Source organism: Halichoerus grypus, chromosome 7 (genome assembly GCF_964656455.1).
Source record: "Halichoerus grypus chromosome 7, mHalGry1.hap1.1, whole genome shotgun sequence".
Classification (NCBI taxonomy): domain Eukaryota; kingdom Metazoa; phylum Chordata; class Mammalia; order Carnivora; family Phocidae; genus Halichoerus; species Halichoerus grypus.
Window position 1 is genome coordinate 111,479,533 of NC_135718.1, and position 24,684 is coordinate 111,504,216.

At 41.5% G+C, this 24,684-nt stretch overlaps 1 protein-coding gene across 5 annotated transcripts in view; it reads right to left on the reverse strand.

The window, feature by feature from the left end:
• The window catches only part of C7H1orf21 (chromosome 7 C1orf21 homolog), a 263,879-nt gene that overhangs the window by 167,674 nt on the left and 71,521 nt on the right, over nucleotides 1-24,684 (reverse strand). For all 5 annotated transcript variants that reach the window (XM_078078060.1, XM_078078061.1, XM_078078062.1 and 2 more), the window contains exon 2: nucleotides 17,949-18,167. In XM_078078060.1, coding sequence (XP_077934186.1) covers nucleotides 17,949-18,042 — 94 coding nt within the window. In that variant the 5' untranslated portion in view covers nucleotides 18,043-18,167. The remainder of the gene's footprint in view (nucleotides 1-17,948; nucleotides 18,168-24,684) is intronic.

Sequence of the window (24,684 nt, forward strand, 5' to 3'; positions counted from 1 at the left end):
GGGGGCTAGGGAGAGAAATGGCAAGCAAGGGAAGGGAGGTGAGAGCAGACATGTATCTCCTCAGGTACCTGTGGCCTTCAACCCACTTGCTAAAAATGAAAAAAACAAGTCATTTCTGAAGATCCCTTCACAATTAGGTTGAGTGAAATGAAACATGGTGGTTTCTATCAGATCCGATGAAATGCTCAAGAGAAGAAGCACCTCACACCAGGAGGTTCTGGAGTCCTGAAGTGACTCTCTTTACCTGGGCCATGTCCCACACCTACGTACAGCCAAGCACCGTAAACTAAAGAACAGAACCAAGTCATATTTTATTCCTTATAACCCTGTCTTGAAAAAGTCCTTACTTGCACAATACCATGTTGCTAAGCCTCAGAACACAGTTTCTGCTTCAGAACCTATAAACCTTGCATCCCGTGAACCACTTGGGAGCAGGAGCCTCTACTGGTACATAATTCCACCCAACACTCCCACTCCCTCACTGAAAAACCTGCAGGTGAGATGAGCTCTAATGAAGACCATATTTAAGCATCCCCCGAATGTACCTGGAACCTGCCCATATCGCCACCTCCACTGCTACCTCCCTAGTCCAGACCACCATCACCTCCTGCCTGACCCAGGCTCTAACCATCACCTGCCTCCCCTCTTGCCTTGTACAGTCTATTCCCATCACAGCAGCCAGATTAAGCCTTTAGATTAAAACCAAAGTCAGACTACATCACTCCCTAACTCCCTAAACCCTCTCCTGGCTTCTATTTAGAATAGAATCTGGCGTCTATACATGAGCTACGGGGCAACATAGAGTGAGTTTATCACCCATCACGCTCCTGGCCTGAAGACCTCAGGCTTTTCCCTGGAACCCACCAGCAGGCTCCCTCTCAGGGATGTGGCCCTGCTGTTCCTTTGCCTGAATGATTCTGTTCCAGGGTATTCCCGTGGCTTTTGTTCCCTTACTTCAGGTCTCTGCTCAAAAAGGTCAACTACTCAGACAAACCTTCTCTGACCTATGCATTTAAAATAGCCACCCGTCCCTCTCTCTCCCTTCATTTTTTCATTGCACATATCCCCATCTGACCGGGTATTATCCGTCTCTCTGCTTAGTGTCTGTGTCACTCCCTAGGATGTGAGCCAAATGAGGGCAGTTACTGTCTCACTACATATTACATTCCCTAGTAAAAAGCCAGTTTATAGCAATGGCTCAATAAATATCTCTGAAATAAGTAACTGTGATTTTCAGAGTTCCATCGGAGCTAAAAGCATATTGTTTTTCATTTCAACACTTGGCAAATGAGCGATTGCATTAGGGGGAAACAGCCAAGGAACAAAGGAGGAAAGCCATGGTCAAAACCCAAGGTCTAAACACCTTTTTTTAAGGAGATTTCTTTCCCGCTGAGCAGGGAGCTGGACGTGGGGCTCCATCACAGGACCCTAAGATCATGACCTGAGCTGAAGGCAGGTGCTTAACCGACTGAGCCACCCAGGCGCCCCAGGGTCTAAACACTTTTAAATAAAGAAACATTTCTTGAGTGAAAAAAGGCAACGAGAAGTAAAAGATTAATGAAAAATATTGTGTTAAAAAGCAGACATAATAAATGCCAAAATGTTGGGTGCAACATTAAAAACAAAATCCTATTTCACGTATCATTTGATGGTATCTTCTTTGGTCAAAGATCAAAAACAACAGTGACACAGAGTGAAGCATGGGTGCATGTAGCTAGAAGGGAATTTAAATGCAATTCAGCTTGTTGTGCATGGGGTTTCCAAAATGGAAATGAAACTTAATCCAAATAGAGATCTGTACCAGTTTGGCTTTGTTTCACATTTTGAAAACTTCATCAGTTTCATAGATTGCTATTATAGTGCTCTGCTTTTTCCGTTTGCCCTTACTCTTTTGACTTTCAGTCTTAACAGCCATGCACATAACTTTTGAACTATATTTTAAATGAAAATGTAAATATCCATTTACAAGATAACTTAAGCATGGATTATTGTGTCTAAGGAAGTGAACTGTGCACATTGTGTCCCATGCAGCCTTCCTCCCTCTCCACCAATTCCTTTCCCCAGCAATGGCCTTTCTAGCTAAGAAACTTTATGCAACCTTTTAAAAACCATCCAAGACCATTTTTCAAATGTACTATTATGTTATGGAACATTATTTATGTATATATTTAATATCATGGCCACGAGACTTTTATCTCTTTGTTACGCTTTAGAATTTGATTTTGTTAAGTTCTGACTTCCTTTTACCCTTTTAAAATCCAGCAGAACCAACAGAGTACGCCTATATAAGTTAATAAACAAAATCATACTCTGAAAGTGACCAGCCTACGGTAGAGTAGTTTTTGCCAAAGTCAGCAACCTGGGAAATTAAATGTTCTCTTTTTAGCCTAAATTTCATTTCAGACTATCTTCTATCAAACATTTCATTATTCCTTTCAAATAGCAGAACCCATGTATGTCACCCACTACTTCTAACAAAACTTTAAAACAAAAAGTCAGCAGAACGAATCTCATACTGACTAGCAGCCGCATAAGAGCAACGTAAACAAGCAACGCTGGATGGAAGATAAACAGAAAACCCACGAGCCGGAATGGAAGCAGGGATCGTACCCCACACTTCCAGCTTTCTCACCTTCTAGCTTGCGGGAATGCTTCGAAGCTACAGATGATATTCGTGATTTTTGTTTCTAATTTTTTAGAAGAAAAAAAATGGTATCACCAAAGCCTTGGTCAACTTGGGACCATAAAGCTGGTAGCTGTGAACACTATCAGCCCCATCGTTTTACAAAAAAACAACAACAACAAAACAATATCATATATAATCTTTTCAATGACCCCATGGCTAAAGAGAAACCAAGAGCACAAAGTTGTGTGACCATAGTCTGGGGAACAGGTAAAGTGAAACCTTTGAACATTAGTGCTCAGCACACCCACAGTGATCACCTAAGTTCAACACACTCACTCCCAAGATGGAGAAAGAAGCTCACAGGTCACCTTGTAGCCATTATTCCACAGCAGAATCCAAATGCACCCGAGGTCCCCACCCACTAAGTCAGGAGCTCCTCGATACACTGGGTTTACTAGGCTACAGCCATTTGTTTTGTTTGTTTTAATGAAACCTTATGCAGTATGTAGCCCACTATGTTCTCTAGGAGAAGTTACTATACTGTGAAGAATTATTTATAGTAGAAAATCTGAGCACAACTGAGAACTCACATAGGATGAGGATGGCTCAACTTCAAGCTGGTCATCTGTCAACCCTCACATCACCCTGCTCATTTCTCCTTCTTTTTAAAAACTAGTATGCTATTTATTTATTTGTTTGTTTGTTTATTTATTTATTTATTTATCTATTAGAAAGGGAGAGAGAGAGCACAAGCGGGGAAGAGGGGCAGAGGGAAGGGGGTTAAGAGAGAATCTTAAGCAGACTCCGTACTGAGTGTGGGGCCTGATGCAGGTCTCAATCTCACAACCCTAAGATCATGACTTGAGCCGAAATTAAGAGTCAGGTGTTTAACCGACTGAGCCACCCAGGCGACCCTCATTTCTCCTCTTTAAACTTTGAAAGGAAGAGTAAGACAACTGATAGGTTCCTGCTAGAACCTACATTATAAGGTATTATGAGGATTGAATGAATTAATAAATTAATAAATAACAAAATACTTGAAATAATGCCTGCACATAAGAAGTATTCAATAAATACATAGACTTCTTTAAGAAAGTTTTATAGATTATTCCCTTTCATAAACAGCACATTCATTAAAAGTAAGGATCATCATAGTGTGTTTTGAAAAAAAAAACACATTTATTTAATTGTTTTCAAAAACTTCATTTAGAAAGAGATATGGAATATTTGGAAACTATAACAGAAGCACAAAGACTCACTGGTAATCAGCACCACCCATAGATAATCATTATTCACCTTTCCTGGTAAACACCTAGAAGCTTTCCTTTCAGTCCATGTACATATCTATTGACTATCTATTGCCATTTGATAGAGTCATTCTATATGTATGAGTTTCATACCCAGCTTTTTCTATTTAACATCAGAGTACTTAATACAATGAACAAATAGAAATGTCCAAACAAGGAAATGAAGCATTTACGATGGTAAACTCTCTTATCTTTATATCCCCAAAGTCCAGAATTTGGAATTATTTGATGCAATTAGGTTTTCATTGGGTTCAAGGAACTGCAGAGCCAGACAGAGCCAGACATGCAGATGAGTTCCACGCCTCTCAAACAGAGGTGCCCTTGACCTTCCTTGGGCTCAGACGTAGGTTCTCCAGACCCTAGTCCACAGAGTCAGCTCAAGAGCAGGATACAATATGAGGGGGTATCTTCCCACCACTATTCAATGGTTGTTTGCCGACAAGAACAAAAAGAAATTCGATGTAAAACATGGCTCATAACATCTGTGTGCCTTCATCAGACCCCTGTAGCTCACTGTCATGGGATGATCCAAGTCGGTACTGAGAGCCATGGGCCAGGGGGCTGCCATCCGCACACGGGGAGCAGGCCAGAGTCGAAAGGCCTCCCATCTAACAGGGCTCAATATGTCAGTGCTTGCTGAATGAGAAAGGATGAGGTAGGTGATGCAAGGCTTTGTTCTTCCATTACACTGAAAGTCCCTAGAACAGAGGAACTATAAACTGTATCTTGTATGTTTTAAAAAATCCCTTACTATGCCTAATGGAGTGCCTTCCTTGCTTCCTCTTTCGAAGCACACGTTTGTTCACTGAAGTTCTGAGGTCAGACATAGCTGAGTTCCTGACCAGATTCCAGGTTAACATATTACCCGTGTACACTTAGGCAAGTTATGTAACTTCTCGGGGTCTCCACTCCCTCACCTACAACTGGGCGTAACAGCCCCCCGGTAATTGTTATTAATTGTTATTAATATCCATCCATTATTATCGAACGACTTATATGTTGGGCACTCGGTTATGTTAGGCAAGAGTGGTGTGTGATTCAATTATAAGCATTATCTTCAAGGAACTCAAGTCAATGATCATAAAAGACTGACGATTTACTGAATAGTGGCTAGATTTTTCTCTAAGAAGGAAACATCTTTATTTTCCCATAATATTTTCCTCTTCTCTCTACCCTTAAAGCAGCCTGTATTTATTTTTTCCATTGTCCACAGTATTTGGGGACCTGTTGTGCCAACAGACACTCAGTGTAGCACTTTGCTACACATATTCAAGTCTCTGTTTCTTGCTGAATTATTTCCTGTGCATAAATGGTGTCTATTCTAAAATAGGGTAAACGCTTTATGGGCAAGTCACCTGATTCTGCTTCTGTTGTATCCACCACTCACCAGCTCACAGGTCCTGTTCATAAACATGGATTCAACTGGAACCATTCTAACCTTATAACTGGCCAACCAACAACCGCTGACTGGGGATTATTGCTTTAGGAGTTACTAAAAGGATGAAGCAATTTTCCTCACAACAGTGAGGAAACATTGGAACATTGTTATCAGAAACACAATTAAACTGTGACACCAATTTATGATCACAAACTACTCACCTAGAAATATTTAACAGCTGAACTCTTAGGAACAATGGGTGGGTGCGTGAACAGTAGACCTCACCTTGCTCTGCCCCAGGGGGATGGACATGCCATTGCTACCTCCCTTTGTGTCTCAATCCTCCCCTCTAAAGATTGCCAAAGACTCAGGGCTTATCTGCAGCAACAAGTTCCTGCATGCTTCTAAGTGAGTAACTACTGCCATGTTTTTGTCTTTATTTCACCCCATGTGAAGAATTTACTTGTGACATATGACGCATATAGAATCTACTTTGAAGACACCACCAGTGTGCAATAATAAATAACAGAGTCATGTTCTGATTCCCACATGGGACAAACACCACACCATCAAATTCTGTCTCAGCTGGTTTGATGGTGTTTTAATGATAATATAGTCTTAACATGTATACGAGGCTATATTCCGGGATTAGTGTTTCAGGGTCTATGATTATTAAAACTGAAGTGAGGCTAACCACTTAGACAGCTTAAGGAATTAGCATCAGATCTTCTACACTGTCTGTCCAGTGTTTTCTAAATTCTCAGCCAACTGTCTGATCTCTGACATAATTCTGATTCCTGTACTGCCTACGTGAACTTTTCAGTATTTGGGGGGAAAATTACAGTGTAAAATTTCCAAATATTTAAGACACTTGTTCTGATGTGAGATTCTCTAAAGTTATTTCCCCACTGGATTGGTAAAGCTTCCCAGTCTCCTCTTGACATACCTGGTGCACAATGCACCCCTGAGCCTTTTCACGGTCCCTCAGCCTCTCACTCCTGCCCTACCTCTGTTCTTTTGTCTGTTACTCATCTTTTAAAACTCAGCTGAGGGGCGCCTGGGTGGCTCAGTCGGCTAAGCGTCTGCCTTCGGCTCAAGTCATGATCTTGGGTTCCTGGGATATGAGTCCCGCATTGGGCTCTTTGCTCAGCAGGGAGCCTGCTTCTTCCTCTCCCTCTGTCTGCTGCTCCCCTGCTTATGCTCTCTCACCCTGTCAAATAAATAAATAAAATCTTAAAAAAAAAAAAAGACTCAGCTGAGATCTTAATCATCCTCTTTAAGAGTCTTCCTCTACTCCTGGGATAAGAGACCCTTCTGCATGATCATCATATAATGCTGAGATGCCCATCTGTTGCATCATGATCAGTTCCTAAAAAACAGGGACCAGGCTTCCTTTATCTATATAGTCTCAGTGCCTAGCACAGTGCCTACGCCATGTGAAGTAGTCAATAAGTGCTTAGTAGAACGAACTGCTAGCCAACAAGCGCCTTTGATCAGACTCCATCTGTTTACCTGGGCAAACAAGTCTATTAGTCAAATCCCTGTTGCCCTGGGGCTATTTCCAGTGATAGAACTTTCTCCTATGGGATAGATTTCACATTGTTCTGAAAGTACAACTGCTGGCCTTCGGAAAATGGAAACATAAAATTCTATTTATCAAAATAAACAGTTGTATCGAACAATAAATGTTAACCATCAAAGATTTAAATCACATAGAAAAATTTCAAGAAGAAACTAAGAATCACCTGAGACTTCACAAGAGACTTGCCATTGTTAATGTTTTGGTGAACAGCCGTCCCAAACATTTTTTTAAATACACTTACCCATTTTACATATATTTTAAACAAAGTTTACAAACAAGATATGCTGTAAAACCCTTTACTATTTTCATTTATTAACACGCCATAGACTTTTTTTAAATCTCAATAAATATAGAGTAGGGGCGCCTGGGTGGTTCAGTCGGTTAAGCGTCTGACCCTTGATCTCAGCTCAAGTCTTGATCTCAGGGTCATGAGTTCAAACCCCACGGTGGGGTTAAAAATAAACAACTTAAAATACTTAAAAATAAACAAACAAATAAATAAATAAAGTACCTTAATCTTTAATGGCTATATCTGATATATGTTTCATCAGTGAGAAAGACCCTGGAGTATATAGGTTTGCATGCTCGTCCAACTATTTCCTTATGATAAATTCCCAGAAGTGGGATGGCTGGGGGTGAAGGGCATGCTCATTTACATTCTATATGTATATATATCTATAACTATTTGGTGCCCCCCCCAGATTCCCAGTTATATCGTGAGATAGATGCCCATTCCTGCCGATTTGAGTGGTGAAAAAGGTTTTGTTCTGCTTTCTTTGGTGTCATTTATTTGATTTCTAGGAAGCTGAGTGTCTTTCTGCCACGTTTATTGGCCTTTTGTATTTTTTCTTTTCAATTGCTTGGTCATAAACCCTGTCCACTTTTCAGTTAGAGTGTTAGTTCTTTCCTTATAGATTTAAGAATCTTTTTATACTAGTCTTATTAATCTTATCTATGTTACGAATATTATGACATTTGTCTTTTAACTTAGTTTATGGCAGTTCGTTGCCGTGCAGAGAATTTTACATGGTCAAATTTATCAACTTTTCTTTATGGCACTGGATTTTGCAGCATTACAAACCTAAGATGATAAAAACACTCACCCATATTTTTTTTTCATCCATATTTTTTATAGTACTTTTACGGCTCCATATTTTACAGTTCAATCTTGATTCATCTGGAAAACTCTAATATGGAGTGAGGAGTTAAGGAATTCAATTCTTAATATTAGACTTATAAATAAAGTATTTTTAAAGAATAAAATGTGAATTGAAATAGTATCTAATTTGTACATCTTTTTATTTCAGTTAGTTATGGATGCATTTATTCAATTACAATCACTGAGGGCATCATCTGTGTCTGTTGCCTCCTGGCCTCTCCACAGTGCTTCATAAAGAAATGTCCTTATTTCTATAAACATCCTCACTGTGCATGATAAACCCAGGAGTAGGAAAACGCTACAGTGTATTGTGTATACATTCATGCTCACGCGCGTCTGCACACGTACACACATATACAGAGATTAATGTGTGATAAATGAAAATATATTTGTTAACTACTAGGATGGCACTATTTTTTTAAACCACACTTCTACAGAAATAAGGCATAATATTATATTTACCACTCAAATCATATACTTTAGTCTTCTGATTTAAAGACACACACATGCTCACACACACTCATATCTTACACAGAAGAGAAGCTGTTCTAGGTCAAAAGAGAAAAAGAACAAATTATAGGAACACAAATATTTTAAAATACAAAATAAAGAAATAAGTATTATGTGGATAATTGATAAACTTTTAAAGCTTGGAGAATTACATATCTGTAATAAACGCGTTTTGCTTCCCCAACCCCCCAGCATAATCAAGGAAAACTAAGGCTGCTAATTCAATATTAACAAATGGCACTCACACAGTGCGTATTATACAGCAAGTCCCATTCTATACACTCATACACTAAATCTCACAACAGTCCTCTCTGAAGGCAGGTAAGTACTTGTTCTCCCCATATTATACAAATGAGGAAACTGAGGCAAAGAGAGTAATTTGCCAAGTTACAGGTTGGTGAGGAGCTGAGCCAGGATTTGAAACCAATTTGCCAGATTTCAGGCCCATGCATTCACCATGACCATGAATTTCAGGTCTCCTGAAAATAGCCCTAACAACTATAATAGAGCCTTCAGATATCCTCGGTTAAAAGCTGGGGCTGAGCTCAAGTGGCCTATTAGCAGTTACTTCCCAAAGACTCCTGAGCAGAGGCTGGTTTAGATGTAATAGCAAAGACAGGTATCTTATTCCTGAGAGGGGGATCTCCCTTAGTCAAGAGTCTGCATCCTCAGTTCTAGCCACAGTCCTGCTTCTTTAGGTAAGTGAACTGGCGTGGCTCTTGGCTTCATTCTCCTTTTGCATCAAATGGGGATAGCAACAGAAACTGTAGAATATGAGTCTAACAGTTGCTTTGATATCATAATTCAGGGGCAAAAGAAACAGACACATTTCTGGCTCTGGGTGCTGAGCCGGTCTCTGCAGAGGACAGCCAGGTCCCAAATGAGGTCTAAGCATCGGGCAGGTGCAGCCAGGGAAGCACTGCCAGGTGGGTGGTACCAGGCAGGTGCTGATGGCAAAACACATCCTTTCTGCCACACCAGCCAGGATTCCAGGAAGGAGCCATTGTTTTTGAATTTCCAAATTCTGTGATGTCACTCAGGAGAAAGTAAGTCAGAGGAGAAATGCTGTGGGTCAAGAAACCCTCCCACCTTCTCTTGTGTTGCTGAGTCACCTTCTGAGAACCTCCCCCAGCAGAGAACAAGCCTTGCGGGCAGCTCCAGTCCTGTGTGCCTTTCACTGGATGGTACCAGAACCATCTCCACTGCCTTCTGAAGGGCCAAGTGCTTTCTTATTTTCTGCCTGAAAAAGGGCTCCAGGCAACTCTAGAGAAGACCAGGCCCCTGGGGGGCAAGAGAGCAATTGAAAGAAACCCCCAGACATAAAACCAGAGGGACACCACCAAGGGCCCTGCCTGCATGTCCCTGCCAATAGTGTCTGTGAACTCAGAGGCTCCCCAATCCTGCAGTCAGGCTGCCTTGAAGCCATAAGTTTCCACTTATCTCTCTATATAACATTCAACAAACATGTTCATGATACCAATGGCAAGGGAAGGAAAATAGTACTCGGATTTTTTTTTTCTTAAGATTTATTTATTTGAGAGAGAGAGAGAGGGAGAGAGAGAATCTCCAGCAGACTCCTCGCTGAGCACAGAGTCTGACACAGGGCTCGATCTCACGACCCTGAGATCATGCCCTGAGCTGAAATCAAGAGTCAGACACTCAACCGACTGGGCCACCTGGGCGCCCAGATTTTTCTTTTTTTAAATATGGAAAGTGTTATGCTAAGCAAAATAAGTCAATCAGAGAAAGACAATTATATGATTTCACTCGTGGAATTATATGATTTCACTCATGTGGAATTTAAGAAACAAGACAGAGGATCATAGGGGAAGGGAGAAAAAAGAAAATAAGACAAATCAGAGAGGGAGACAAACCATAAGAGACTCTTAACTATAGGGAACAAACTGAGGGTTGCTGGAGGGGAGGGGGGTGGAGGGATGGGGTAACTGGATGATGGACATTGGGGAAGACACGTGATGTAATGAGCACTGGGTGTTATATACAATTGATGAATCACTGACCTCTACTTCTGAAACTAATAATATACTCTGTGTTAACTAATTGAATTTAAATTTAAAAGATACAGAGTTTTCTTGACTTTCTGTTACAGGAAATTCTTCCAAATAGAAATTCAGACTGACTCTACCTCAGCTAGATTAGATTCTGCATCACAGGACATTCCAGCATGGTATATTTTGAGGTGGGTGAGGGGCAAGAGTGAAGAGGTGGGGCAAATTTATTCATATTTATAATTGATGCTTGGGTGCTAATTATGCACCAGATAATGTTCTAAGTGCTTTCCATTGTAAATTCATCTGATCCTCCACAGGACTCCTAGTGGTGGATTCCACTATTATCTCTGTATCATAGATGAAAAAACCTGGGCACTAATGAGTTAAGTTACTTGCCAAAGGCAATACAAGAAGTGGGGAAGCTGGAAGAAACCCCAGCTAGAGAGAGAACTCACAATCACTGTTACGTGCTCATGATACAGACTTGTCTCTTGTCAAAGCAACAAGCAGCTACCAGAATGGCCCAGGAGCCATTTGGGCACCTTCTCTGAGCCAGGCACTGGGCTAAGCACTTGTACTCTGGAAGAGTATGATGAAACCCCCTGGCCAAGGCGGGCTGACCTCTATAATTTCATGAGCTCCAAGTACACTTCAAGCCATTGAGACCATTGTGAGGCTCAGCTCAAGACACTGTGGAGTCTTCAAAGACTAAAACCCAGGGCCATGTTCCTCACTCATCTTGACTTAATTTTTTTTTTTTTTCCAGCTTTCATGACCATGACCTGGCTCCATCACAAACCCATCAAACAGTTCTCCTGCCCTTAAGGTGCTTTACCTACTCGTTGAAAACAAACACACAAAAAAAGGCGGGGGAGGCGGGCAGAGAGAATGATTTCTTCTCTGATCTTTGGGAAATAACAATTTCAGAAGTCAACAGAAGCTTCCCTAGGCCAGCAAAAGAAGTTATGTGAGAGGCAGCTAAAGACTACCACTAATTAGCGCAGAGAGATGAGCAAATTAGAGTGTGCTCTTCCTCATCTGCTAAGCTGCTTCCCCATCTCTGCCTTTCCAGCTGTCCTGTTACCCCAATACCCTGCTCCCCCACCTGTCTCAGCCTAACTAACTCCTTTTCTCTTGGATTCCAGACTGAGTAAACTCCAAAGCTGAAATGGGAAAGAAAAGGGAGCTCTAAACACCAGCACTTCCTTTCAGGGACTTAAACCAGCATCATCCAATAGAAAGATAATGTGAGTTATGGATGTACTTTAAATACTTCTAGGAGCCACATTAAATGCGCAAAAAGAAACTGATGAAATTAATTTGAATAATGCATTTTATTTAACCCAACATACCGAAAATATTATCACTTCAATACATTAATTAATAAAAAAATCACTAATGAGCTATTTTATTCTCTCTTTTATACTAAGTCTTTAAAATCCTGTGTGTATTTCATGCTCATAGCATATCTCAATTAGAACTAGGCATATTTCACATGCTTCATAGTCAGAAGTGACCAGAGGCTACTGGACTGGATGGCACAGAGGTAACATCCTGTTACTGTCTCACAAACACAAATGCAGATTAATTTTAATTAATCTTCACTTCATGCAATCAGAAATCACTGCAGAAAGAAACAGTGAATTATTACTTTGCCTTCAATTGCTTTGACTTTCTGAATGAATGTGATATATTCTCTCATGTAATCTTCCCATAACCTGTGAAGTTGGTCCCTACAGTATTTTAGATGGGTAACAGATTGGATAACACCATCTCTCTCTCTCTCTCTCTCACACACACACACACACACACACACAAGCCTGTTATATGTTCCCAATTTGCACAGCTGAGCATCAGCACTTAACTGAAGCTACACAGCAACATAGAGCCCAGGGGAGACAAAGTAGCCAAAATCTTGCTTTACTGCTTCCCTTTTATAATCAGTCTTACACTGCTATTCCAGAAGAATTTACTGTCATAATCTAAGCACCTCCACTTAAGGGATATTTATAAACCTCAGCCTCTCTTGGCCCTTCAGCCAAACTTGGCCACCTAGTCATATAGGGAAGCTGGTGCGGGCAGGGCCCAACCGGATCCCCAATCTCTCTGCCTCCAGCTCCCAGGGTTCTGGGAACCCAGGTTTCTCTCAATACCTGCAGTCCCTGCCTTTAAGGGGCTAACTGGCTCATAAGAGAGATGACACATAAACACAAATAATGAGATGAGACATATCAAGAAATAATCCAAATACGTAAGTATGTAAAAAGGTATTCTGGGATGGCAGGAAAGCGATACTTTCTGAAGGTATAAGAAAAGCTTCATGCAAGTTTGGGTGAAGTTTGAAAGAACAGCAGGATTTAAAAAGAGTGTGAAACAAGGCTGCCAGGGTGGCTATGAGCACTCTGAGAGGCCTTGCATGTTCACTAAGGATTTAGGATTTTACTGGCTAAGAACTAGGCGCCACAGAATGTTCTGGAGTAGGAGAATCAACACGGGTAGAGGAGCACTTAGAAAAACCTGACAGATTCCGACAATAGCGCAAAAAAATGGAGAGTTAAAAATGAACAACAACAACAACAAAAATCCAAGAAGAAAACAAGCAACCAGGGGGGCTCATGGAGCTCAGGTCGGAGGGCACTGCGCTGTTCTGGGCGATGGGCTGTAGCAACGGCAGGAAAAGAGCCTCTGGGGAAAACTCCAAGAGTCACAGGAGCTGGGAACTGGAAGAGACAAAGGCCTCCAGTTTAAAGCCTTTTCAAGACTAAAGCCTATATTCCTGGAAGAATGGTGGGGCCCGGGCAAATAGTAAAGTCAATATAAGTAAAGAGCTTTCTCCCCTTGGGGTGGGCTGCAGAAGAGATAATGATCTCAGGTTTGACACGTTAACTTCCCTAATAATATTAGGCTTGACTCTGTTACGTGCACCTACTTTAATAGTCTACGTGAATGGCTATTGAAAGAAATCCAATAAGCACTTGGCTTTCCTTAGAACTTGCTTAACTAGTTCAAGATAACTTGAACCTGCTGGTCACTCGTTTGATGCAAGCTGGTTCTGGCAATCTGCTCAGCTGTCCTCCGACTGACCTTGGCAGATCTGCTGACCACTCTTCACATTGGCCCTGACGGCTGGGAAGGAAAATTCCAATCTGGAGATGGAGCTTTCTGGTCTGGATTTTACTTCTCAACAGGCCACATGGATGCGAGGCACAACTTTAGATCTGAAACTTTTTATGCTTCGGCATTTAAAGGGAAAGAAAGTCTATAGGTGAACGACAGTGATAAAGTTCCCCGTCAACGACCTCCTGAATTCTATGAAATCTAGGAGTCAAGACACTCTTTTGTCACTTAATCCTCTATGGTGGAGTATTCTAGACATATTCTGTCACACACATTTGGAGCGGTCGCTCTCCTAAATAACCAAAACATCATGAAGACCAAACTGCTTCATAAAAATGGAAATTACCATTTGTAAAAACACACTGTTTATCAACGCTCCCCAGCATGTCCTTAGAAGCTATGAAACTAAATTCACACCTTTAGGAAAAGGATCGACTGTGTGTGTGTACACACTCAGAGACACATACTTCAGAGCCATCCCCAAATATGCCATCCTTCACAGACTTTGTCAACTCTTCAACAAGCAGTAATAACATTTTTTAAACATTTAAAAACGGCTAAGAAAAGGTGAACAAGGCAACTTTGTTCAGTAAAAAACAGAGCAGTGATTTAGAAAGCAGACTCTAACTGTCCAGGTTGGAATATAATCCAGTCATGGGGTTCTCACTGCCTCTCTCAGTGGTTGAGGTAACTAGTCTCCAAAGATGGCCCCCAACAATTCCTCAGACTCAATAGATGGAGACTTCTAGCTCTCTCAACTCTGGGATGGTCTTGTGACTTGCTTTAATCAACAGAATGAGGCAAAAGTGACGTTCTTGGACTTTCAAGGCTAGGTCTTCATAGGCCTGACAGCTTCTACTTCCTCTCTTAGAAACCAGCCACCTCATGAAAAGTTTGACTTTCTAGCTAAGAAAGAGAGACTCGAAGCCATCTTGGTTACTTGAGCCCCACTGAGCTCCCAGCTAAATGCCGCTACCTGGTTGAGTCCAGGCAAAAACAGCAGATGAACCCCAGGCACCCCACAGAATTGTGATAAATGATAAATCAATGCTTGTTTCAAGCCACTAAATGTGGAGTTCTTTGTGATGCGGTAATAAGTTACTGAAACAATGGGTGACAAAGATATCAAGTGGGTAAAAGTAAGCCAGATCTGCCAGTTACCTGTGACCATCTGTGATCATATTGGGATTCTGTCCACTTGCTCTGCTTGCAAAGTAAAATTTAAGTGGAGAAACACAAATAGGACCTTCTCTTGTCATACACATACTCTAGCATTCAGTAACACTACAATAATGGCACTGATGTTCAAACTGCCCTCTGACAATTCTACCCCCAGAGCCCTGTGGGACTATCAAAAACCATCTCCCTTGGCCGATTCAAGAAGCTCTCTCCCTCCTTGTTCTGCTGTATCTAACACCATGCAACAAACCCACAAATGTTTACGTTAGAAAGAGTAACAAGATGATGAATGCTGGAGTGAATAAATCTTCAGTGTAAGTATTAGGAGGCTGGAAAAAAGCTAACAGACTGCATGAACCGCATGCAGCCACACAGGCAGCAATGACTAGGCAGGCTGGGGCTGGACTGAATTGTTAGCCCCAATTCTTGACCCTTCTCCGCATCCGCACCCTCGTCACGAATGCACTGCCGTCAGATGGGTTTCTCTGCCTCTTGTCTTTGAGCCCGTTCATGTGACTTGAGTTGACCAGAAAAATGATGCTGTGCCAGCTATAAGCCCAAGGTTAAGAGGCATCTTGTGTCTCGCTTGCACTTTTACCCTTCTGCAAAAGAAGAGCATGCCCCCCTTTCCCCTCCCGCGGCTCATTGGTCCCAGGAGGAATATGAGAGAGACATGGAGCAGAGCCACTCCAGCTGACTCACCAACTCGTGATCAAGAAAGACATGCTCATTGTTGAATGCCGCTGAGATCTTAAGGTTGTCCAATACCCAGCGATAGCTGACTAATAGAAGGCTCCTTTATTAGATGCCAACTTTTGCCAAATACACATAGTACTTTAGAATTAATAGAAAGTCTCCTCGCCTATAAAAGCTGAAACTGAATTACCAACTGGATGGTTAGGTGGTCTCATTGTGGGGCAGAATATAAGTGCAATATACTGAATATCACTGATTTTTGCCCTTACAGTCTATCTTTCTCAAGACTGTAATTTGGTATTCAAAGTTCTCTATAATTTAACCCTAACTTAGTTTTCTAACCAATTCTCTCTCACTTAAATTTTACACTCCATTCCAACTGGATTATTTATAATTCTCAAGTAAGTCTCACATTACCTCTAGCCTTTCTTCATCCAACAAGTTTAGATTCTCGTGGTCCTTTAAGGCCAGGTTCAGATGTCCCCTCTAGAAATCTGCTCTGATCCCAACTTTTAAGGCAGTCTCTCCATCCCCTTGACTCTTATCATGATGTATGTCTTTTCCTTTCCTGGTGTTTGGCTTATTCTGCCTCATAAAATTTCCTCATCCTCTTATTAAGTCCTAGGAAGGGAGGTTTACGTATTATTTACCTCTGCACCCTCCGTGGCATTTAGCAAAAGGTCTTGGCATATCCTGTACAGGCCAATGCAATTCTTTTGCATTGAAGAATGAGTGACCAATGGGAGGCAGCAGGACGCCAGGCATCAACATTGAGAAAAACAACATGGGCTCTGGAGTCAGAGAGACCTGAGTCTGTGGCTTCCTAGCTGGGCAACTTGGGACCTGGTTAGTCTCTCCTGTGCTTCAGCTTCCAAATATGTAAAACTGGGATGACACATCTTTCACAGGATTGTTGTGAAAATTCACCATGAAAATGAATGTATAAATGCTTTGGCATGTTTAACATATGGTGGCAGCTCCATTAATGGTAGCTCTTGTTACAAAAATGATAATGACACAGAATATCATGTAGAAGTTAGTTTGAACAAATCCTTGATACTAGATTATGTTCTCTTAAAAGTTAAGTGTTCGAGGGTGACAGAATGATGCTGGTTCCAATTAACTGTTTTCCCAGAAACTGGTCTCAGTGATCCGAAGTCGAGTTTTATTTAGATGCTCACATGTTACTCTTTGCCACAGTTCTCAATTTTCTAGGCAGTCCCCACCAGAAGCAAATTTGTTCCAGGCAACACATACATTTCCTTAAAACGACACAACACAAAATCCTCCTCCCATATATACTAGCCCACTTTTAGCAGAGCATTAGTCTTCCCACAACACCCCAATTCCTCACCAGGGACCGGCATAACCATTACGATGGACCAAAATGCTGGAGACTGACTTGACAGTGACTGAACACAGGAGTGCCATGCATGGGTCCAGTCGTGGGTTATCACTGTTCAAGTAATTCAGCAAAACTGCTACGTCTGCCTTCCTAACTGGAATTTTGTACTAACCCACGGCCATGTGACGCCAGAGCAATCGCTGATCTTCTAAGGGACCAACTCATCACCAGGCAAACTCAGAAGCCTGTAAGTGGCCAGGCAGATGACGTTCATGAGTGAAAGGGACTGGATGTGCTGCTCTCCAGGGCAGGCTCAGCAGTTCCCGGGAGGCCACAGCTGGACTGAGGGGGCCACTGCCTCAGGGAAGACAAACCCGGTGTTGCCAGATTTCCTGAAGAAATTTGGGGGTTTTATGTGAAACATCCTGAGTTTTGAACCCTGCCTTGCGCTTTATTTCATAGTTCTCTGGGAGCCAAAGAAAATATATTTGCAAGCCAGACATGGCCATGGGTTGGCAGTTGTGATCTTTGCACTAGATATTCCCAAGTCACTTTGACTCACCAGAGAAAGGTTAAAAGACAATTACTAAATTCATTGTATTTGTATTTTTTAATCTGAAGAAATACACATAAAAAGTCACATAAAGAGTAACTACTAACCCTAAAAAACACCTCACTCTCTCGTTTACAAATCCTCACTCACTATACTTTTGGACCTCTGTGTTTTCGGTCTTACAGTGAGCGCACCTCTACCAGGACCCCCCGAGGTTGCTGTGCTATGTACCCATTTAAGTCCTACCAGTTATTTAAAACTTGACTGAAATACTAGCTTCTGTATAAAACCTCCACCATGCTCCTCAAAATCCTCTATGTATAAATTATGGAAATTGCCCCACGTAAAAGATCTGCAGTGATTTCTAGCCATATCTCATCAGCCCTTTACCAGCAAAGCCCCCCCCAAACACTACAAAGATTCGCTCCCGAGAAAGTGAAAAGCCCAGGTCAAAAGGTCAAAGGTAAAGTTCAAGGGCACTCACCGCCGAACACATCTCCGTTCTGGTAGTTCTTCCCTTTCTGGGCTTCCTCTTCATTTTGAACAGTGGCAACATGCTTAGCCGAGGCACAGCCCATAGTCTCATTCGGTCAGCTTCAGCCGGGCTGGGCTGCAAATCATCTCTACAGACACAGGGACATTATTTTTTCTTTAAACGCAAAGAAAATCCACCTTACTGCTGAGTTGGTCAAGATGCGCGCACCTGCAAGAACAGAAAGCTGGATCAGAATGCGTGAAACAAAGCCTGTGTCTCGTTGTGGATGTGATCAGCAATGCACTAGGATTCCTGCATGAACCCCCTGCACTGTGGGGGGGTGGGGTAATTGGTGCTGAAGGAGGAAAGGCAACATGGCCCCTTTTCATCTGATTTTCACTCGGAAAGCAAGACTAGAAGGCATGCCCCCTACGACACATGGCTGAACTTGTTGAGATAACAAAAACATACGTATTTGTTTATTCAAATAAATATTTGAGCACTACTCCTTGCTACACATAAAGTGCACGTATGTTTGCTAATGTTCTGGAATCTCAAAAACCTTCAGAGTAAGGAAAGCACATTCATGAGATCTACCAGGCACAGGAAACTGGGAAAAATTCTCCATCTTCCCCCTCCTGCCTTGCAAGCCAGCTCTTCTCAGATCCTCAGTTTTTTTTCCAGAACGAAATGGTCTTCCTCTTCAGGCTGAAATATGGGCTAATTTATAGATTTCTAGTGGGTTCTGTAAGGAACTCCGTATTTTATTTTACCTGAGGTGACAGTGTTTTGGAAGATAAAGGAAGAAGATGGGGGCAAGGATTCAAACCTACTTTTGTCCATTTTCTGCTTAGCTAGCTGAATGCTTTAAGGATTGAGAAGATGTGGGAAGATCAAGAGAAGAAAACAAGGCAATTTCCCACCTCTTATCAGAGCCTTTGTACATCTACTGGACCGCTATAATAAAGACTGAAAGAGAATTTATGGATAGACCACAGAGGAGATAGTCCTCTAGTTAACTTAAGTAAATATACCTTCCCCACCCCACCCAAGGTCGCTTCCCAAATTCTCAGGGTTTGCTGTTTATTTATTTTATTCTTTTATCATCCTTTTCCAGCCATTTCAATCTTGTAGATAACTTATGCCAGTCTCATAGATGTTTCCTTTGGGTATCTACCCATTCTTTCGTCTCCATCCAGCCTGCCATAGCACAGGCCCTTACCTCTTCACACCCAAGCAGAGCAAAAGAAGCATCAGGCCATGCACCTGATATGAATTAGCACCTGCACCTCCCCTTTATGAACATCTGATGTTTCTCAGCCTCAGGAACAGGGCTATAGAAACCGAAACACAGCTGCAGGCCTCCTTCCTAGAGCTCCAATTCTACACCTATGGATGTAGAAATCTAATCATTTAAGCCATAAAATATCAGCAAAGGGAATTTTTCAAATTAACCTAATACTGAAAGGTAATTCTAAATCAATATCCAAAACAAACTTAGATACAAAGGTAATGATCTTAAATGAAGCCAAGCAAATGCAAATTGCAGTATTGACCCTATGGCTATAACACTAGTCCTGTCTTTGTATAGTTCTTCATACTACTTTCTAGCACTGGTTCTATCAAATCATTAACAGGAAGTATAGGGTTAGGGTTAGTTGGTCAAGTTTTACAAAAAAGGAAGATTTTTTTTATTCCCTAGACAGTTAATGTTTGTAGCTTCTCTACACGATTGGGTAACCTCTTGTTAACACATTTTCATATTTTTAAAGCTATATGGAGCGCACACACACACATTTAGCAGTAATGTCGTTAAAGCTACGGTATTTTGATTTGATGGTCTATTCATACTGGTATATATAACTCAGGGCCCTGACAGGGGAAATGTGCATGCGGAAGACATTTTTTGAAAATCCACACAATGTTGTGTAGGAGTGCCATGATAGAGGTTTCACAGAAATCTATGGCAATGCAGAATTAAAAAAAAAAAAATGAAATTATGACTGGGCAAAGACAGGAATTAAAAGAGGAAGTAGTATTTTGTAGAGACTTAAAAGTCTGGTAGAATTTTTTTTTTTTAAGATTTTATTTATTTATTTACTTGAGGGAGAGAGACAGAGATAGAGAGAGCATGAACAGGGAGGAGCGGGAGAAGGAGGCTCCCTGCAGAGCATGGAGCCCGATGCGGGGCTCGATCCCAGGACCCTGGATCATGACCAGAGCTGAAGGCAGACGCTTAACCGACAGAGCCACCCAGGTGCCCTCTGGTAGAAATTTGCAAGGCTGCAAGGACAGTGGCATCATCCAGACATAGGAAGTGCCTGAGTGAAGACACTAGAATGTGGAAGAGTGCGTGTGTGCGCGTGAGTCCATACTCACCCTTGCTTGGCGGGAGGAGGTGGGAGCGGGGCAGGGAAGGGGACTGCGGGCTGACGCTCTGAAGGGCCTTATCCAACTTAAAGATAAGGACGTCTCTCTGGTGCCAAGTTGAGCACACTTTGAGAGATGTTCAATTAGTAGTGCAGAAATCCATTCTGTCAACCTATCATAGTTTTTGAAGAAACACCACTGAATTGTGAGACAAGAAGAATGAGAGATGGGATTCAGTTCCGAAGGTAGAAGAAGGGGAAAATTCCTCTCCAACCGGGAGGCTGCTGAGGGTCCTTGCTGCCACCATCGCCATGCGTTGCCGGCCAGCACGTTCTCGGGGGTCAACCTCCCTCAGTCCCACCTCAAGCATCACCACCTAAGGGAACCAGATTCCTCACTTTTCAGAAAGGAATGTGGGAAAGCAAGCTCATGCGTCCACAGGAGAGCAAACTGAAGTGAGAGGGGAAACCTCCCCGCTGCCACCTCTTCAAAACAAAGTAAAAACAGGAAGGAGAGTGGGAAACCCTAATAGAATCCCTGAAGGACAGTGGTGATCCAAGGGAATTTGACAACTGTCCTCTCTGGAAGTCCCTCTCGCTGTCCTCGTCCTCATTCCAAATTCCTGCTTACAGCCTCGTAAGCGATCCAAGAAGTTAATGTAAGGATCTAAGATGTGAATTATCCTTTGCTACCCTTGAAAAGCATTGTGTGGTGTTTCTTCCGTGTCGTAGAAGCTGTGTTTGTATCAAAAAGTCTTACTTGCATTTAAAAAGGTGAAATCACACGAAAATCAAATAAACTGCAGCAGGCTAATAAAAATGAAACATGTAAGAATACCTTTTAGGAGGACTTCTCTGTTATTCAGGCATGGAGGTGAGGGGCATGTTAATAAGCAGATTAGACATGATTTACATCCAATTCAAGTGATGACTCAGGAAGCTTCCATTTAATTATATTTTTTAAAAGACACGCATGATCGATATGAGTTCTCTCAGAATCCTAACTAGGTAGGGATTTTGTTTCTGAAACACACACACTCTATATTTTACAGCAGTAATTTAATGAGTGGTGTTTTCAAGTTTTACAACTTCATCAGAAATATATTTTAATATTTTGCCTTGGGGGGGGCAGAGGGAAAGGGAGAGGGAGACAAAGAATCTTAAGCAAGCTCCACGCCCAGTGTAGAGGTGGACACGGGGCTCAATCTCACAGCCCTGAGATCATGACCTGACCCGAAATCAAGAGTCGGATGCTTCACCGATTGAGCCACCCAGGAGCCCCAATATTTTGCCCATTTTGAAGGTTATGATTATGAAGTCATTTAAGAGGCAGAAGATCTCTAATTCATAAAGTTAACCATGGATCAGTAAGGAAAGCTTTTTACTATGTTATGTGGATTCTGCACATAAGCAATTGTCCAAACATTCATTCATTTAATCAACAAATACTTATTGAAAACTACTAAGTGTTTGGCAAGCATGGGGTATATAGAGATACACAAGATACAGTTTTCCTCCCTATCCCCACAGAACATGAACATTCGGAGAGAAGCGATCACGAGAGAGATTAGTTTCCCAGCAGTGATGGCACAGCTACTGTGAGTCAAATCCAGGAAGAGAGGTGAGTTCAGCCCACAGGCACCTGATTCAGCCTTGAGAGAGGGAATGTCAAGAGAGATCAGGCTTGAGGCCTGACCATAGCTAAAGAGTCATCATTGAAACACCCCCGCATTGCACCTCTTCCATAGCCTGATGCAATGTCACGGTTTCATTTACACTGAAAATTCTCTCACTTCGACTACAGTCCCACCGAGACCTCAAACTGAGCAGACCCTCAGAAATGTCCCCCTAACATCTGCCACGATAATCTGCTCCAAATGCTTCCCTCTGGTTTGTACTATCCCTCATAGAAACCCTAGCATTTTTTTTTTTTTTTTAGCTTCTATTTTCTCACTGGCTTTGCTCAGCTTTTCTCTGCCAACCCCTACACCCTCTATTCACGCCCCTTCCTGAAACCACAGCACTTAGAGAGGTGAGTCCGATGGTGCAGATGAACATGCTGAGACCACGAAGCTGGGCAGAGCTGAGTCTCGTTTTCACATATTGTTATCAACAGCATGCTATTTCTGAAGTCAGATCACAGTGTGAGAATTAAGCTGAAGTATCTCTTTGATGTTTGATAGAATCTTCTAATAATACCAACTCCCACTGAGGATAGTTTTAAAAAACTAAATAATCTATATGATAGGATCATCAGGTACCTCTAAAAACACGGGATCCACTTAATTGCCCATGGCTTTGTGTAAAAATCTCCCCCAACAGTTGTATGGGTACATTATCCCATACCATGAAATTAGAAGTTGGAATCCCTATCCACATAGTCAGTTGCTATGAGCCAACTGACTTTAGGACCATCTTTATAGGATATTTTTCCTGCCTTTGATAAAATACATTAGAAATTTGCAAATCCAATTCAAAAATTTTAAAAAGGGCTAAAACATTTGTAACCATGCATGTTTATCATTCCTTACAGTATGCCTCAGGCCTCTTTAGGTGATGCTTTGAGTATCACTAGGGGAATTACTCTTAGAGAACACTCCACATTATAACACTAGAAAGTTCTTTTCTATACACAACTAAGCCCATTACCTTTCTATGAATACCTATTACATACATGTGACATATTTGTCCTTTTATAAGAAAAGATTATGATTATGGCTTTTTCCCAATGCCAGTGATTTCTCTTTGTTTTTTTATGGTTTTCAGCTTTACTGAGGTAAAACTGACAAAACTGCAATACACTGCAACTGTTCAAGCTCCATAAAGATGATCTGATACCCCCATACATTGTGAAAGGGATCCCACTATCGGGTTAACACATCTAACAACTCTCCTATTTACCTTTCTCTCTCTCTCTCTGGCAAGAACACTTATGTTATACTCTCTTAGCAATCTGCAATTATAAAATACAGTGCCAATCAACTACAGTCACCATGTTTTATATTAGATTCTCAGACCTTATTCATCTCATAACTGAAAGTTTGTATCCTTCTACCAACCTCTCCTTATTTCTCCCACCCCCCAGTCCTTGGCAACCACCATTATACTGTTGCTGAGTTTGACTTATTTTATTTTTAGATTGCACATACAAGTGATGCCATGCAGTATTTGTCTTTCTCTTACTTCACTTAGCAAAATGCCCTCTAGTTCATCGGTGTTGTTGCAAATGACAGGATCTCTTCCTTTTTTTAAGGTTAATATTCCAGTGTGTGTGTGTGGGAGAGAGAGAAAGAGAGAGAGAGAGAGAGAGAGAGAGAGAGAGAGAGTGTGTGTGTGTGTGTGTGTGTGTGTGTGACATTTTCTTGATCCATTCATCCAGGACACTTAGGTTGTTTCCACACCTTGACTATTGTGAATAATGCTGCAATGAACATGGGAATGCAGCCATCTCTTTGAGATAGTGATTTTGTTCCCTTTGAATATATATCCAGAAGTGGAATTGCTGATGGCCTTTTTCTTTACCTGAATTTTTTTTAACTGGAAGCACAGTTTCATCAGAAAACCTATTCTTAAAAAACTGGGAAGGAAGGAAATACACAAATTCTGTTTTGAGAAAAATCAGAGACATATCTGACCTTTTTTAAAAAGAGGAAAAACATGGGAAAATATTTCTATTGATGTAATATTATGGATAATTTCACTTCCCACCAATCAGTTCTAGTCTTTTTCATTTTGGATGAAAAAGCCAAAAGTACTGTAGACAGTTTCCTTGTCAAGAAAGACACTTCTAAAAAAACGAATTAAAAGTGATAAGCTCCATAAAGAAATCCTAGGCCAGAAAGAACATGAATGTACCACATGCAGCTTGGAGGATTGGAGAGAAATCAAATTCTGATTGAAATGGGTACACAGAGAGCTATGAAGTCAGTAGTTAAGAATAGGATATAGCCACATTATTAATAGATCAGGAGCAAAGTGCCCCCTTTTTCCCTCTGATTAAAAAGGGAAATCAAGACAAGGCAACATCTAAAAACTCCTTTCTTTTATTAAAGGAAGAGCCAACATCTAAGCTCCATAAAGAAAAAATATATATATATAAATAACTAATCAGTCTGTTTGCCCATCTGCTCTGTTTTGCTATAATGAGTGTTAATACAGCAACCCACTGTGGGGGGAGGGGGGCGGGGAGGAGAAGAAAGGCAGCCTAAAAGTGATTTCTAATCTTGAAGCTTTGGTATCCTTGGGCTTCTGTTAACACTATTTCACATTTCATTGTGAATGTTGAAAGTAATACATAAAGAGATGTCACATTTGACATGAGGGTAATCTGGGAAAGTCAAATCTTCTTACCAGCAACTGCCGGCATCCCAGAAGAT